The sequence below is a fragment of the Meleagris gallopavo genome, chromosome 10 (genome assembly GCF_905368555.1).
Source record: "Meleagris gallopavo chromosome 10, MGAL_WU_HG_1.1, whole genome shotgun sequence".
Lineage (NCBI taxonomy): Eukaryota > Metazoa > Chordata > Aves > Galliformes > Phasianidae > Meleagris > Meleagris gallopavo.
This window is the reverse complement of record NC_139413.1, coordinates 15,918,458-15,935,045: the sequence shown is the minus strand read 5'-3', so window position 1 is coordinate 15,935,045 and position 16,588 is coordinate 15,918,458. Positions and strand designations below refer to the sequence as shown.

Sequence of the window (16,588 nt, the reverse complement as noted above, 5' to 3'; positions counted from 1 at the left end):
CATACCAGGTCTTATACATGCATATTCTTACATTACGTGTTGTCAAAGATCTGTAAGCAGTTGAAAGAGTCAACAGAACACATGGTTGCTTATTGTCTGCCTTTCAAGGCCAGGATGCCATGAACATCCTTGAAAAGCTTCAGAAGTCCACAACCTCAAGTGGCTGGCAGAGTAGTTTAAGCACAAAAGCACGTGTAGTGCAAGGCTTTGCATTCACTTATTGCTTCCCATGACACTCTGCACAGCTGTTACCAAGAGCTAGGGGAGACCAGCTCCTCGCTGCGGCACCCAAGAAGGAGCCTGGCTCCAGGCAGTGCACATCTGCACGCTGTATGTATGCTTCAGAAATTACATAATGTACAATAGTACATATTGTTCATTTTTAATCTTATATATTAACCTGGCAAAATATTTACTCTTGAAATGACTACCCATACACACAATAGTTATCGCAACCGCAGGTGTTTATTGTAGTGCATTTGCAGTAGGTAAACATCCAGACAAAAGGTGTTTAGTGTCCACTGACTGTGTTGGTGTTCAGCATACAGAATTTCATTGCATGATTTCACACACACTTATGGGATTGTTGCTTAAAATGCAAGTTATCTAAAATATACTTTCCTTTGTCTTTCTATTCTGCTCCTGTAGTGAAGAGACTATAGGAAATAAGGCATCCATTGCATGGTACCACAATGAACAAATTATATAAACTAAGTTGACAAAACTGAACTTCTGTAAGATCTAATGTTCTTGACAGCCACAGACAGTACCAGGTCATACAGCTTGGTATGAAACATCAGTTTCTAATGTGTGGTGAGATGTGACTCTCAGAGTCTATGTCTTTACCTTAGTTCAGGTTTACAGACCAGTACACTAAAGGAAGTTCTCTACTTAAAAATAAATACTTTAAATGTGCTTCTGCCTGACTATTCCTTAAAAAATGTAAGGTCAGCACACTGCTGAGCAGAATGCTGCAAGGGACTCTGGGCTGGGACATCCACATCTCTCCACTCACCTCACCCCTCTGACTTCATTTCCAGCCTTTCATGTCCTCACCTCTCTGAGAGGAGACTGCCATGTTCCTCAGATGGTGCTTCTCTTCATACAAATGTTTGGTTGATGTTCAGAACCATATTTGAATGGCTTGTACATCAATCCACTGTACTGTCTCCACAAACAAGTTTCACCAAATTTCATAGGTTTAATTTTTTTTCATGAGTATTACAGATATAGAAAACTGCTGAAGGCACCAGACTGCTTTAATTCATTCAATGCATGAGAGAGAATGCCTTTAGTACTGAGGGCTAGCTTGATGCTCAAAGTCACTGTTGTCTGACATTATTTCTTTGTGTTGAAAGTTACTGCCTTCCTAGTCTACCCATGTGGTCTAGCCAAGTCTGAACACAGACAGCTTGTTAATGCCCTTTGCAGTCTAGCAAATTTTAACTGAGGAAACAAACAGAACAAAGCTAAAAAACAAACAAACCTGAGCTAGAAGTGAGAGCGCCTGACCAGAAAGGCTGCAAGTGTATCACAAGCTTTTGCCACAGGTTTACACTGGTTTTGGGGAAAAGCATTTAGACTTAGAGTGTAAGATTTTCCACCAGCTCTATACTACCCACTTCCTGCAATGTGTGCTGCTTCACAGCCTCCATGGTATGCTCCCACAGATCATCAGATATGTTCACTAGGACCTGTGCAGGAGAAGGGGAAAAAACATCAGGTGCACATACCAAAATAATAGTTAAATTGTACAAGAAGCCTTGAAAATGCATCTGAACTATCTAATTATCTGCCTGGTAAGAAACTACCATGAACCATCTTAAAACATTTTTCACATGTGAAAGACTTAGGAGGAGCCCCATGTGTACTGCAGGGCCACGTGACTATCAAAGGAACAGAAGCTGTATCATCTTTACCACTTGAGATACTTGTTTGTTCCCACAGATCGTTGTTTCAAAGTAAAGCCAGAACACACAAAACTGAGCTGAAGGAGCAATGTCCACTAATTCTAGGCAACTGCAAAGTCAGCCCCTGGTCTAGCTTCCAGGGAATCATACTACTTCCAGATATAAGCAGTTTGGAGCACTAACCTGCATAGCATGAGGAACACAGACGGATCACATTTGCCACCAAAATAAAATAATTAAATAATCAGTTAGGAAATAAGGGTCCAAAACCAGGTACTTCAATGCCTGCAGCTCAATTTGCATCCAGGGCTTTGTGGGCTGCCCAGTCCTCCTGAAGAACATGTTGCTTGAGAGCAATCTTTTTAACTTTCAAATGCTTTTCTAGAGTCCTGATCCCTGCCTCGTGTTTAGTTTCTTGCCTGACTACACGGAGAGGTGTGCACAGAAAAGGAAATATTAACATCAGCGCCCTTTACCCAGGAGCAAGAAGGCCTGCTCCACTTCATCCCACACTTTCATCCCAAGTAAGGCAACCGGTCGGAACAAGGGCTCTCAGCTCTAGGCGATGTTGCTGCAGGCTCTGCTCTGTCCTGGCTCCAAAACATGCCCCCATGTCCTTTCCTTCATAGATACGTGACAATTAACAACACACCACACTCAGAAAAACCCATAACAAGGAGATGCAAATGTCTTGGATCTTTTTAGGAAACTGCAAGTGTTTAAGGCTCCCGCACCAAGGGGCCCTTCTGCAAGCAAGGCTCAGAGCTGCAGCCAGCTGGGTTAAATATAAACCACATATCCTGCAATTGGTAGTTCTGAAGAAACAAAGTGTTAGGTAACTGAAGCATTACGCTCTCTATAGTGGAAGTTAGGCAGTCATTCTCTAAGTGCTGTGATAATAATACTTAAGCTGTGTGCTATTTTAAAATCTTTTCAAGCTGATTTTTTCCAAAAGTTTCTGGCCTGCTACCATCTAAATTTGCAAACCTCTGGGTAAAGTACAATTTAAAAGTGGATAAAAGAACACAGAATGATTTCAGCACGTCCCGACTACTGGTACAGAAAGAATTAATATTTGCACATGACACATACAGGGTTCCCAAGTTACTGTGTGTATTTACAAGGACTGCTCTGAAAGTAATGCCTCCTGTTTTATTATGTTGGCCCACAATGTCAGTCGGATGTTGGTGGGAATGACAGTAATGGTTGAACCTTCCCACCAATATACTGTTACATTTTGTTTCTGTGTGATAGATGGCAGCAGAGGGGCAGTCTGACAGAATGGCAACTGACATGGAAGTGTGTACAAAGCAAAGGTGTGTCACTGAAATCCTCCATGTGGAAAAAATGGCACCCATTGACATTCATTGATGTTTGCTGAATGTTTATGGGGACCAAACAGCAGATGTGAGCACAGTGAGGCAGTGGGTGGCATGTTTTAGCAGTGGCAACAGTGACAAACTTTTCACTCCAGCGTTTCATTATAAAGCATTCATTATAGAGCAAATAGTTTCTTATTATTTCAGTGTTGTTTTTTTTTCCTTGCCCCTCCAAATCAAGTATGCTTCATAAATATTACACCAGGGATATTCTGTGGTGTGTTGCATTTGCGTATACATTAATGTATAATTTTAACATAGGTACTTACCATTACAACAGCAGAAGAGAGATACAGAACCTTCCTCTTCTAATCTGTACCTTCCAGAGTTTGGTAAGTCTTTGCACTGTGATATAAATCTCTGAAGTTCCGTCTCTGGAAAGCCATCTTGTTGGTAGTGCTAAAAATTGATATTTAGTTAAACCTTTAACAAGGCTAAAGCACAGAATAGCCTAAAGCAATACAATAAGAACATAAAATGAGACTTGTCTCCCCAGAACACTTTTCAGGTATTATTCAAGCATGAAATTAGAAGATTCAGAGAACTGAATATGAAATTTCTACTTTTTGATAATAAGCATCCGTTAGGAGAGGAAATCAGATAGACTTATAAGAAAACCAAAGTGTAAAGAATTAAAAATCTCTTGCAATCACTCCATGCCCTCAAAAATAGCTTTTATATTCATTCATAAAACTGGCTTGCACAGCAAGCCAAAATATCAAGGGGGATGAGAGTCTGGATAGCACCAATCTTGTCTTTTTTATTCCAAACAAATTTTAAGAGTTCATGCTTACCTTGATAGTTTCATATGTATCTGTAATGAGTGCAATGAAGAGACTTAGCACCATGTAGATGAACAGACTGATGAAGGAGTAGAGGTAGATTCTACTGAATAACCAAACCAAGTAACTTTTCTGCTGCATTTTTGCAAAAGTGGCAAACATGTCATCTCCATTTATCAATGAAAAGAGGCATTCAGAAACCACATTCAGAGAACGGAACTGGAAAAAGACAAGGACATCCGTTGCCACTTTATTTGGGGCCTTAGACTGTACATAACCTGGAGGAGATATATGGCTGTTGACTGGCTCCTCTGAACATTTTGTGCACCCAGAGCATGACAACATGTAGTGCTAACCAGAAGGCACTTATGGAATGAGCAGTTGGTCCCTCCTATACACAAAAGCAATCAATCCATTCTTTTGTAAACTCTTCCTATTTGATAAGCCAATTTCACCTTTAAAAAGGATAATATCTCCAAAGCTTTAGTCTGTTCTGTGAGATCAAAATTGTTTCTCAAAATACCACGCAGGACTCCCAGCATATGACTGAAAGTCACAGCAGCTTCCACTCCTGACTCAGAGCTTTCACAACCAGAGGGAAATCTGACCATGTTGTGACAGTCAGGCTGTTCAAACAGTAGCATCATGTTGAAGATGAATGATTTTTGTATTAAGGGAAGTCTTGACATGGAAACTTAGAAGATAACAGCAGTAAACTCTCATTTATTTAGAACCTATTCTATTATTTACATTGTATTTTTAATCTTGAGTATATTACCTTCACATGGTATGGCCCCAGTACAATCCATCCACAGAAACAATAGCCTAGATAGATCATAGCAGCACAACAGCAGAACCTCATGACATTGGGTAATGCTGCTCGCAGCGTTAGAATGAGAAGCTGCAGAAAGGAATGCAAACATTAAGAATTCAACCAGGCATTTCTTCGTGTTGTCTTATAGCAGCAAACAGAATAAATACCAACAGCATGAAGATCTCAGGAGATCCTTACATTATACTTCTGAAAGAAACCTAGGTAGCGAATGACTCCAAGCCACACAAGCATAGTGGATGTTCCTAGGAGTATGCTACAGATGTCATAACTTGTCAGACTCTAAAGGAAAAAAAAAAAAAAAAGAATCAAGTATTATAACAAATGACAGGTTTTAAATTGCAACTCTCATTACTACAAAGATCTAACATGAAACTTTGTTTTCCTTAAAAAGCTCTCCCACTAGAAATTAGTTTGGGATAATATGTTGTAGAGGGCAGAAGTGCCACCAAGAAGTAAGGGAACTTTCAAAGTGTTACTCATTCCACATGCCTTTAAAAATTACTGTTGATGAATCAGATTCTCACCATGAGCTAAGTTATTTGCTAACAGCACAGCTGGACTGCAGCTGCAGACATCCCCTCTCAATGCAAAACTCAACAGGTCCTGCCACATGGCCCTGAAAACACCTCGTGCTGTTCCCAGACCTGCAGACACTGCTGCTGCAATCTGCTGCAACTGCAACAGCAGATTCCCCATACCAGCTTGGGAATCTCTCTGCCACATCCCAACGTACAGTGTAAACCTGATTTTAGAACTACAGAGCAAAAACAGCTCTTCCAGGATGTAGATAAAGCTTTATATATATATACATATTATTTTTTTTTTTAATATATATTTTGAAGTGTCAGCAGAGTTCAAATAAATACTAAGGAGGATTTTGCTACATAGCAAAGGCCTGTGAGGTGTAGGAAGTTGTCAAGGAGAAGAATAATTAGCTTTTAATTAGTTCTAACCAGAGCTTCATGTATATTTTATCAGCACTTAGCTGGGTTTTTTCCATCTATATACATACTGGTCCATTGTCATCCAAGTTACCCTACACTTTGTCCGTTGAACTGCAGCTCTTTTCCAAAATGCTCACATCTGGACAGCTGACTTGAATAAAAAGTGTTCACTACTTTCCAGGAGAGAATGGACCTCTTCTGAGTGAGCATGGACCTCTCTCATCTTAGTTCCTTTCTACTTCTAAGTTTACAACTCCTAAAGTAAGATAGAGCAATGTGTGATAATCAAGCAGTCACCAGATTGATTTCAGCTCCGTCCTTTCATCACTACTGTCCAAAGTCTGTTGTGTTGCAATGCTATGCTTCAAAGTCTGATAGAGATTCAGTAAAAAAAAAAAAAACAACTCGATCTGAATACTAGAGTGCTTCAGTGTAACATATTGCAACTTTTTTTGCCCAACATTTCATATTTATTTATTTATTTTCTGTAGTTAGTTTATTTTAGAAATTGAAGGCTTAAAACTGGGCTGTGGCTTGAGTGTTAGGTACATGCTGGAAACCATAAGCTAGGAAAGCAGAAAAGTGATGCTTAAGAAGAAAATCTCTGTGCCAGTTAAGCACTTTTAAAATGTGGTATAGAAACTTAAATGCTAAATTAAAAAAAAAAAAAAAAAAAAAGTAAGCAAATCTAACTGATCCTAAATGGGGCAGAGAGGAAGTCAATAGTCTTAAATGTTCCGAGATGAAATAATTTTATTGCTTTGAGACACTTGGAAGGAGCAAAGAGAGTTAGAACTATAATATATAGGGATATTTGGAAACAATACACCTGAGTTATAATTCCAGAAAAGAAAAGAGAGTTTTGAAATTTTGTGCCAGTTGGAATAAAGTATAGCCAGCCTAGAGACCTCAGAGATTTAAACCTAGGTGAGACAGAAATAGCCAGCATTGCTTCCACCTAACAGTGTAAGTATCTTACCTTGGCCTGTATCTCCATTTTGAGAGTTGATCCAGTGATAGTTAGGACATCACTAACCATAATGAGGATATACCAGCCATTGACAAATTCCATCTGATCGTTGTGAGATACTTCTTTCTTGTAATAATATAGGAAAAAACTTACAAATTCCTGGGGGAAAGGAAGAGAGGGAAAAGTTCATTAGACTAATGCAAAACATAAAGACTTTCCAAAGGAAGAGTTATACCCACTCTTTGGAGCCGAATTCCTTTGACTACTGATCGCGTGCAAAGGATCAATGAACTCAGACAGATCAGTATGACAAAAGCATCGAAGATCATCATGTAATGCGTATTCTTCTGTACTGCAGGAACAAAAACATACATGTTCTATATATATAATCATGCATTTATATATTATCAGATTAATTTCATCTTGAGTATTGAAGAATGAATCAATTTTTGATGTTTGCTATGTTTATCCTTGCATTTTTCCCACAAAAGCTTGTCTGACATTTTCAAGAGACACACAAGTATATCTGCACTACCAATACCACTCCAGTTAATCTAGAAAGGTTGACACCGCCTCAAAAATGTCATACATCAGCATGTGAATGTGTCTTACAAGGCTGCAGAATGGGAGGTAGAACTTGTCTATTTTGCAAGCACTGGAATGGCCCTTTAAGACACAACGTTTGTATAAAAAAACAATCTCAGGAATTTTGCAATATGTATCTTCTCTTCCAGAACAGAATTTTACTATCAGGTGGCTGTTCTGTCCTTAGTTTGCACTACTACTCAGATAGCTATGACCAACACTAAGCTAGACATGATCTCTCCGTATCTTTTTCTAAATAAATACTCAAATAAAAACTAAATAAATAAAAAATAAAAATAACATTCTTGATCATTTATGGACAATTTTTGCACCAAAACTATTGCTAGACATCTTTTTCCTTTTTATCCTTATCATATAGCAGAATCTAGATGGAGTTAGTATGAGGATTTGATTTTTAATTCTAAAAAAATTACTACATTTTAGAAAAAAAAACTAAAGGAAATTAATGCGAAGGATGAAAGAATGGGCAGCAGCAAGTCTCCAAAATGGGGTGCTGATACTCTAGTAGACATCACAGAGATACCAACTATCCAGAAAAAATCCACCTTCTTCCTGTTTAGGAGTCTCTAACACATGTACTGGTGCCAAACAAGATGGTTCTGCAGGTTGTTCTTCATGGTTCAGAATAGCAGCATTTGACATCACTGCCTGCGTATTTTTGTTTAGCTTTCAAAAAATAGTACAGAGTACTTCAGGAGATGATACTGAAAACAGTAACAGAGGCAATCTACATCAATGTCAAATGCAGATTATTATAGAGGCCTGCTATCAAAACCTTATCCTACTGCACAAGTAATCTCTTAGAGGTAGCATGCCATCTGGTGTACATTTATAACATGGCATCTAAAAAGCAGCTGAATGTTAAGCAGATCGTACGTTTGCTTAAACAGTGTGTTTCATCCTCTGTGATGCATTTCATTGAATTCATAAAATTAATTCCAGCTAGAATCTTAAAAAAAACAACTCTCTTTTTCTTAATGCCAGCTGTTTACAAGGGAATTTCCTAATGCAACAAAATAGAAAAATAGACCTCTTTCATCAGAAATAAATAAATAAATAAATAAATACCTCAGTGAAAAACAAGTGGAATTTAAAATCCTGCAAGCTTCTGGTGTTCAAAGGGATTCTACAATTTACAAAGATCTCTGGCAAAGTTTTGACTGGAGATAGTAGCTCCCAACAAAGGGTGCTCCTATTATCAACTATTTAAGATAGATACTCAACCATAGTGCACATCTCAGTTAGACTCAGATACACACTAAACTATGCTTAAGCAGCAATCAGGAGTATTTCTAGCTACTTCATTCTAGCAGCCCTTCCTAGCAGCGCAATAGTGCTTCCTTATCTGCCTCCTGTTAAGTCCTGAAATAAGAGTGAATCAGTTTCAACTTTCCACCACTATCGCATGTCCTTCTGTTGCCTGGTGCTAGAGCAATGCTTCACAGCCTGCTGTAAACAGTGAGCAGCTTAAGCTCAGTAGCCAAAACCAGCATGATGAAAACATTTTGGTGCGACAGTATCGATGGTACAAGGTTTCACAGTTGTTTAAGAACAATTCTTCAGGAAAAACAAGCAAACAAACAAGCAGGATTTGGAGTGTACCTATTAGACAATGTATGTCAATAGTGCCTCATCTTTAAATAAAGAAAGGTTAACTAGCATGAAAATTTAAGTTATATCACTTACTTGATCCAGAAACATGCCAGTCTTTACATTCCCTGATCTCTATTTCATTATCTAGACTGATTTTGATTCTTCCACTGTGGGCTTTATTATCAAACACTATCTGTAGTAACAAAAAATTAATTAAAAGTGACTGTTAAAACATTATATATTTGGTATATTGCACTGCTAAGTTAGCACAATAATTCAGAATAATTCTCCTCAGTTATGAAAGTTGCTTGTGATTAAAGTAATTCCTCAAGTTAAGTCTTGACAAAATGAAAAACAAGTCTGGTATTACTCGATTAAGTAAATACAAAAATACAAGTGGAATTCTTTTAAGTAGAGCCCCACATCCCTGTGGTCTGAAAAAAAAAAATGCAACACATTCCTAGAAACATCTCTCTAAAGAGAAGAGGTTCATGTTCTTCCCATACTTCAATGGGATTAGATTACAAAAGCTGTAAACTGAACAAGCACATGAGGACTGTACCACATGTGCTCAAAACTTTACCTACAGTAACACTTGAGAGTAGTTTACAGGGTACTAATTCATGGCAGAGTAATCCAGATTCCACTGAGGACACTGAATGGTGCCCAGCACTCCTCAGAAAACATGTGCACTGACTGCATATAGTAAATAAGCATGAATGGTTTCTCATTTTTGAACTGATGAATGGTTTCTCATTTTTGAACTGAAAGACACAGGGTAGACATCAGTGTACCGTCAGGGAGAAATCGTAACAGTCAGGGAGCTCATGGTGACGAACGGTCTGGAGGTTGATTGCCTTCAGATTGAACATGAGTTGCACTGCCACTAGCCTGGAACAGGGTCTCACATTAGTTTTTTGCAAAGAAAATGCACAAAAACATCAATGCAGGAGGTATTTACTCCTCCTTACCTGTGGAAATCCAGAGTGAAATTCAAATTGTGCTTTCCCACTGTTCTGTTGTCTAAAGACATCATTGGCTCAATGTAGAAGCAGTCTGCAATGGATAAGTACTCACAATAATATCTCAGAGGTTATCACGCTCTTTAACTGTAATCTACCCTTCCCACTCCCACGGCTGTGAAGTGCAGTTGACTAGAGCAGTAAAGATAGCATACTTAAGTGATGAGTCACTTTGGAGTCTCGGTTACAAATACGTTGGCTTTCTGAACACCAGCCAAATTATTCAGCGTGAATTCAGCGGCAAGGTGCTTGAAATCAGCCTTGTAGGGTCACTGTGCTAAGTACGTCACTTTTTGAGCAGTAGATATAAAGGACTGTTTCCCTGGAAGGGAGATTAGTTACACACTCGTTTTCTTACCAGTTTTGGCTAGTAGTAAGTTCAGTACAGATCATTTGATACAACTATACAATACTGGATGTTCACTAAGAATGTATCTTTAAGTGCCGGGTCCCTCTTCCCATAGAAATAATACAATAGATTAGATTCATCACCAGTCACAATCTCTGGGTCTATATCAAAGGTGTCATTTCCAGGACAGATGGTTCCTTGCTTGTAGAACTGTTGACATACAGCCAGAGCTGTCTCTTCTGCTCCTTTCTTCTCATAAGCATGGTTTCCAACAGAAATGTTGGGCAACTGTAAGTACTAAAGTTCAGAACGAAGAGATTAACAAAGTTAGATGGCACCAAAACTACCCATCTCTTGGGAAGCAAACTAACACACACACACACACACAAAGATAACAAAGATAACAAGAGTTTAGATTTATGCCATAACCTTTCTTTTTATTTAAAAGATCATCTAAAGAACTTAGAAATGTTCACCACACTACAGCTGAGTTTTCATTTACTTTAAAGCGTGGGTGTACAACTTTTTGGCTTGCCTGGGCTGCACTGAGTAAAGAGGAATTGTCTAGGACTGCATTTACAAAGGTCAATCCAAAAGTAATGCCTCTTAATTATTTCTATGGAAACTACAACTGATACAAAGAGCAAAATAACACTATGGATGGAATAGAGCACATTCTCAGCTACAAAACACTCTCTTTCAGCACAGTCACCACTATTAGCTGTGCATTTTCACCAGCAATGAGAAGCAGGCCGCATGCCATACTCATACAAATCTGTGCCAGTGGAGGTGACCTACTGTCCTTTTTGCCACTGCTGAAATGCATCACCCACTACCTCACTGTCTCACATCCACTGTTTGGTCTCCATAACTGTTCAATGTGTGACATTTTTTTAATAGACTCCTTAGAGTTGGAAGGGACCTTTAAAGGTCATCTAGTCCAAATCCACTACAATGTACAGGAACATGCACAGCTAGATCAAGTTGCCCAGAGCTTGATCCAACCTCACATTGAAAGTCTCAAGGGATGAGGCATCAACCACATCTCTAGACAGTTTGTTCCAGTGCCTCACTACCCTTACTGTAAAAGACTTTTTCCTCATATCTAACCTAAATCTACCCTCCCTGAGCTTGAAGCCATTTCCCCCTGTTCTATCACCACAGACCCTGCTAAAGAGTCTGTCCCTTTCTTTTCTATAGCTTCCCTTTAGATACTGAAAGGCCACTATCAGGTCACATTGCAGCCTTCTCTTCTCCAGGCTGAATAGCTCCAGATGATCAGATTTTTGATTGCAATTCTGTACATTCTATTTGAAAATTCACATGTAATATGTTTATGTTGACTGAAAATGGAGTCGCAAATAAGCAAAATCTGTATAATTTTTTGCAATCTTGAAGCTCTCCTTATGTCCCGATTTTAGCCCAGAGGGGGTTAATACTGCACTGGTGTTAAGTTGGAGCTGAGTGATGGTTGTGCAGAGTGGTGGCTCTGCCATGATGTGCCAGCTGTGCCTGGCCGCATGCTGCCCAAGGGCCATGAGTTGGACACATCTGCTTTAAGGTATTTGACAAAAGCAAAAAGTGTAGGATTTGGGTCTAAATGCCTTTTTGCTGTGTATTATTTTTCTTTTTATAATCCTTGTAGAAAAGTGTAATTCAATATTTGCAAAGCACTCTGGCTAAAATCCAAGCAGCTCATTGAGAACAGAATCCATTGATTAGATCCAGGGATGTCTGCAGAAGTCCATTTCTCTAGCAATGAGAGCCTGTCTGTTTCTTTTGCTGAAAAACCAGCAGATTTCTCCACTAGTTAATTCCAGAAATGGCTTTACCTGAAGTGTTAACACTATTCAACTAATTTAGCAACTAATATAGCAACACTTTTTATCTTAATGACTTATGGTACAGGAAGAACAGTAAGATCTCAGTCATTTCAGGTTTTTCCTAGTCTTTCACTCTTGTTCCATTTAACTCCATGTTACTTTAATGCCACTAAGGAAATATGCCTCCCGCAGCAAGAAAAATTGAAGAGCTGAAGTACATTGACTCTGGATGGGGACTGACCCGTGAAAGTTCACCTGCAAGCACGGAGGTGCAACTATGTTTGAGTGAGTTCCTCCGACACTTGCCTTTTACAGAAGACTCAAAGTCATGGATGTGCCAAAGAGCCATTCCTCTTCAGAGCCTGTCTGGTGACCAGCATTTTGTACAGCATTTACTTTGGTAGGCTTGGCTACAGGTTTTTTTTGTCTTTCTTTTTTTCTTTTTTTTCCTCTCTCTCCAAAAACTGTAATTGAATCCATTAGGAGGGGAAAAAAAAAAAAAAAAAAAAGAAAAGAAAAGTGGCAGGTCTACAGCCTCGTCTTTAAGAAAATCCAGCAGAGTAGTCTGTCATTCAGTAAAAAATCTTAAATACTCAGCAATCCCAATTTGTTATCTCAACATAAAGTCCTGTAAACATAGGAAAAGCAGTGTTTGGAACCTCATCTTTTCATGAAAAGTAAGTCTCCAGGACAACATTAACTCAAAATGTGTTACTTCTTATATATCACATTATAATTTCCATTCAATAGATGGGACACAAGCCTTTTCCTCTACCAACTATGTAAGCAAGTCAGTACTCTAGTATTAAGCAACAGGCATATGTATTCAAGCTCAGACACAATCCAGAAAGAAAGAGGAAGAAAGTGCACCAAGGTAAAGAGCATGTATATTGTATTCATTGCAGTGACAATCCTTACCTGATTGATGGCAAAGAATATTTGGTCATAGACATCTGTCTGTGTGTATACCGCATAGGTATCATCCATTCTGTCCATGTACCCTTTCAAAAAGAGATGTTTGAATGCAATAGTGTTCTCTTCTTTGAAGGCAACCACCATTTGATTGCTCAATCCAAAAAGTACCAGCTGAAAAAGATATTTATATTTCCTATTCAAAGACAAGTTGGGCTTCTGCATTAACAGACAAATTCTGTCCTACAAACAGCTAGTTACACTCATCATGCTGGTAAACAGCACTAACATGCAGGATATTCCATTTCAGAGCTGGTCAAAAGAAAGCTTGAAGGAAACAATGATTCCTTTAACACAATGTCCAGCTTCTTGGCTAAGGACTTGCATTTTCACAAAGAAAAGGATACTATCTCAAATTCAATCTACCCATATACTGTTACATGTGATTGTTATTTCAGCCCGACACTAATATAACTTGCCTTAGGAAACTTAAGTGTTTCTCAGAGAAAAAAGGTGGGACAAGACATAAGTTGACCTCATTTTGAAGTCCTGACTCCAGTGCAGAAAAAGGCAAATTGAGGACAACTAATAAACAAACAAAAGACCACCACCATCACAACAACATAAACAAACAAACAAAAAAAAGCAAACAAAAAACAACCAAACATCTATCTCTCTGGTTCGAGTAAAATGTGTACTGATAGCAATAGATGAAAATGGTGCTTTAACAGGATAACTTCAGAGCCGTCACATACTGCAACAGCTCAAGAAGTTGCCATATAACCCTGCTAGCTGCTATCCAGGCTGGGAAAGGTTCCCAGAAGAATGTGCTCTATTGTTTGCAGGAGCTCACAGTTCTCTTCAGCACCTATTGTTTCACAACTAGTGTCTGACAGTATTGTGAAGAAACTCATCAGAGGTAAGTCTGAACCAGTAGTCTACAGATTAGCTTTATGGCCACAGGGCAAACTGGATATTTAGTTTTTGATAAGGATAATTCAGCTGTTACAAAGACACTAAAGCAGTCTGTGGGCAAGCTGGATGTTGAAGACACACAGGAATGCACTAGCAAATCAATAGCACAAAGATTTAATTACCTATTGGCAGATTTTCTCTGGAAAGTCCAGATCTTATTTAGATTCTTCCACCATAAAATTTTATTTCTAATTGTAAAATGGGACAGATAACAATCAGAGGGGAAAAGGAGAAGAAAAAAAATCCTTGAAGATGGTTTCTTTCATTTCCACTCTCAGGAAATCTATTTTTCAGTCAGTAGTTTAAGAGAGAAGTGTGTCATCCAGGATCCTGAGATCTACGCTACATCTATGTGACCAAGACCGTTCTGCAGTCTGTCCTCCTTCAGTCTACACACTAGGCCAAGGAAAAGCCTTTGTTATCTGCACCCCTCATTTGAATTCATTGGATCGAGTCCCTGCTTAAACAACACTCACCTGAATGGTAACCATTGCTATTTTGAGCAGTTGAATCCCAAGTTTCCAAGGTTTTCTGCCCCGGGCCCAGAATTTTTCACACGGATTCATGAAGAAGAACTTCAGCTTCCTCCTGAGCTGGTCTTCTGCCAGCAGCTCCTGTGGCAGTGACAGGTGTTGTCTGTAGCTGCAGATCCCTTCATCATCCAGAGCACTGCAGCTGCTTCCGACCACTTCAGGAGTCTCCATTGCTGAAACAACAAATGTCTGTTACGGTTGGAAAACATGCAAGCATAAATACAGCAGCATTAGATCAGCCTGCGCTGACAACCTGGGCCCCAGAGCTGTTTGTCTTCTGTGAAGGTACCCACATGTCACACTGAGCTGAAGAGCTAACTCCTAATGCTGCACATGCTCTGGAGGCAGAACCCATACAGGTAACTTAACATTCAATTACAAATGGAATTTCTGTCTATTTTGAATGATGCAGTCACTTATGGAAAACCTCTCCCCCTCTTGTTTCCCAACACCAGCACCACATATGCAGGACACTGTGACTCACTTCCTCCTGCCCAGAAGAGCACCAAAGCCTCTCTGCAGCACTCTGGACACGTATCTCTTTCTTGAATTGGTGTTCCCCACAGATACCCATCAGCTGTCCAGTACCCAAAAGAAATGCAGTTTTCAAGACAAACAGTGCTTTTCTCAGACGTCAGTGATAGCATCATTCTTCCCTGAAAGCAAACCCCAGCGTGCCAAGTGCAATTCAGATACATTACCCGAGCAACTAACTGGCACTTAGCACAACTATATCGATTGCTACAGCCATAAAAGCCTGAACGCAAACCACTAGTGATCATGAACCTGGCAGTAAGACCGAAGGTAATGGTAAGCATCACGAGGAGCTCAGCTGTCAGGTGGCAACAAGTTCGGACCCGGCGGTCAGACACCTCCAGCAGGGATGGGGACAGGTGAGCCCTGCCCAACCCTGCTCCGGTTCCCCAAGGCTGCACCGCCCGGGGGATGCAGCACAGCGGGGCTGTGTACCCTTCTCTCAGCACATCGGGCCTTTCCACACCAAAATGCTCTGCCACTGCCGCGCTGCTGTCAGTGCGTGCTCCTGATAACAAAAAAAGTACTTCTTGACCTCACGGTATCAGCTGCAGAAGGCACTCAAGACAAACGCAACGCACGTTTTCCAGCCAGCCTGCACACTGAGACAACGCGGGCTCCGATCCCACGGGGATATCGCCGCACACAGCCAGTCCCCTCCTCGCAGCGCCTCACCGCACCGCGCCTGGCCCTCTCCCCACGCCCTGCAGCCGGCGGAGCGCCCCGGGACCTCCTTCCCGCAGCCCTCCCCGAACCCAACAGGGACAGAAGAGCGGGTTTCCCCGGGCTCGCCTCCCACCTCCCGCCCCGCAGCCCAGGGCGAAGGCTTTGACGCAAATACCTGCGCTGTGCTGCCGCTGCGCGCACCGCGCTCCGGCACCCGGCGGGGTGCGGCGGCTCGGCGGCCTCCCGGCACCTACCGCCGCCTGCAGGCACTGCTCGCGGAGCGGCACCGCCCTGCCCGGCTTTGGTTCGGGCTGCTGCGGCGGGAGGGAAGGTCGATTCAGTCGTCCTACAATTTGTTGCATCAAATCTTTAATTAAACCAAACAGAGCAAAACACAACGCGATGCAAGAGACCCTTCCGGAATACGGAATTGCAGATGCAAAGGGCAGGCGGCGGGACAGGGCTGAGAGCGCGGCGGGACAGGGCTGAGAGCGCGGCGGGACAGGGCTGAGAGCGCTGCGGGCACGAGGGACGACGCTGGGGCAAACTGAGTTATCGCTGTGCACCGCACGGAGGAGCGCAGCTCCTGACTGAATCAGAAGGCACCGAACCGCCCGCCCGACACGCGCCCAGCACAGCCCCAGCCAGCTGCCAGCTGCCGGTAGCCCCTCGCGCTCCGCACGCTGGGGCGCGGACCTTTCCTGCCCCTCTATAGATCAACCAATAGCGACATCCCCCCGTGGGGGCGGGCTCGA

General features: G+C 41.1%; 1 protein-coding gene across 3 annotated transcripts; it reads right to left on the bottom strand.

Moving 5' to 3' along the window:
- Window positions 1–446: 446 nt before the first annotated feature.
- On the bottom strand, window positions 447–16,545 carry MCOLN3 (mucolipin TRP cation channel 3). Of its 3 annotated transcripts, XM_085231362.1 has the most exons (15): window positions 16,009–16,545; window positions 14,577–14,806; window positions 13,132–13,299; window positions 10,534–10,687; window positions 9,991–10,075; window positions 9,814–9,910; window positions 9,113–9,212; window positions 7,060–7,172; window positions 6,830–6,979; window positions 5,084–5,185; window positions 4,850–4,972; window positions 4,084–4,290; window positions 3,559–3,688; window positions 2,387–2,531; window positions 447–1,694 (listed from the first exon to the last, which is right to left on the bottom strand). In XM_085231362.1, exons 1-14 carry the CDS (start codon window positions 16,193–16,195, stop codon window positions 2,413–2,415), a joined length of 1,965 nt encoding a protein of 654 aa, XP_085087488.1. In that variant the 5' UTR covers window positions 16,196–16,545; the 3' UTR covers window positions 447–1,694; window positions 2,387–2,412. The 3 variants fall into 3 exon arrangements, with proteins under 3 accessions (XP_085087488.1, XP_031410719.2, XP_085087489.1); XM_031554859.2 differs by lacking the exon at window positions 2,387–2,531; XM_085231363.1 differs by lacking the exons at window positions 447–1,694; window positions 4,084–4,290 and having other exon boundaries at window positions 1,772–2,531.
- Window positions 16,546–16,588: the final 43 nt, after the last annotated feature.

What these genes read in the sequence shown, in the direction of transcription:
- MCOLN3 (XM_085231362.1), bottom strand. Translation starts at nt 16,195, where the DNA reads ATGCAACAAATTGTAGGACGACTGAATCGACCTTCCCTCCCGCCGCAG. An exon ending in TAGCAATGGTTACCATTCAG is followed by an intron (nt 13,300 to 14,576) that starts GTGAGTGTTGTT and finishes TATCTTTTTCAG; the next exon opens with CTGGTACTTTTTGGATTGAG. An exon ending in TCTCTTCTGCTGTTGTAATG is followed by an intron (nt 2,532 to 3,558) that starts GTAAGTACCTAT and finishes GTATCTATGAAG; the next exon opens with GAAAGGACATGGGGGCATGT.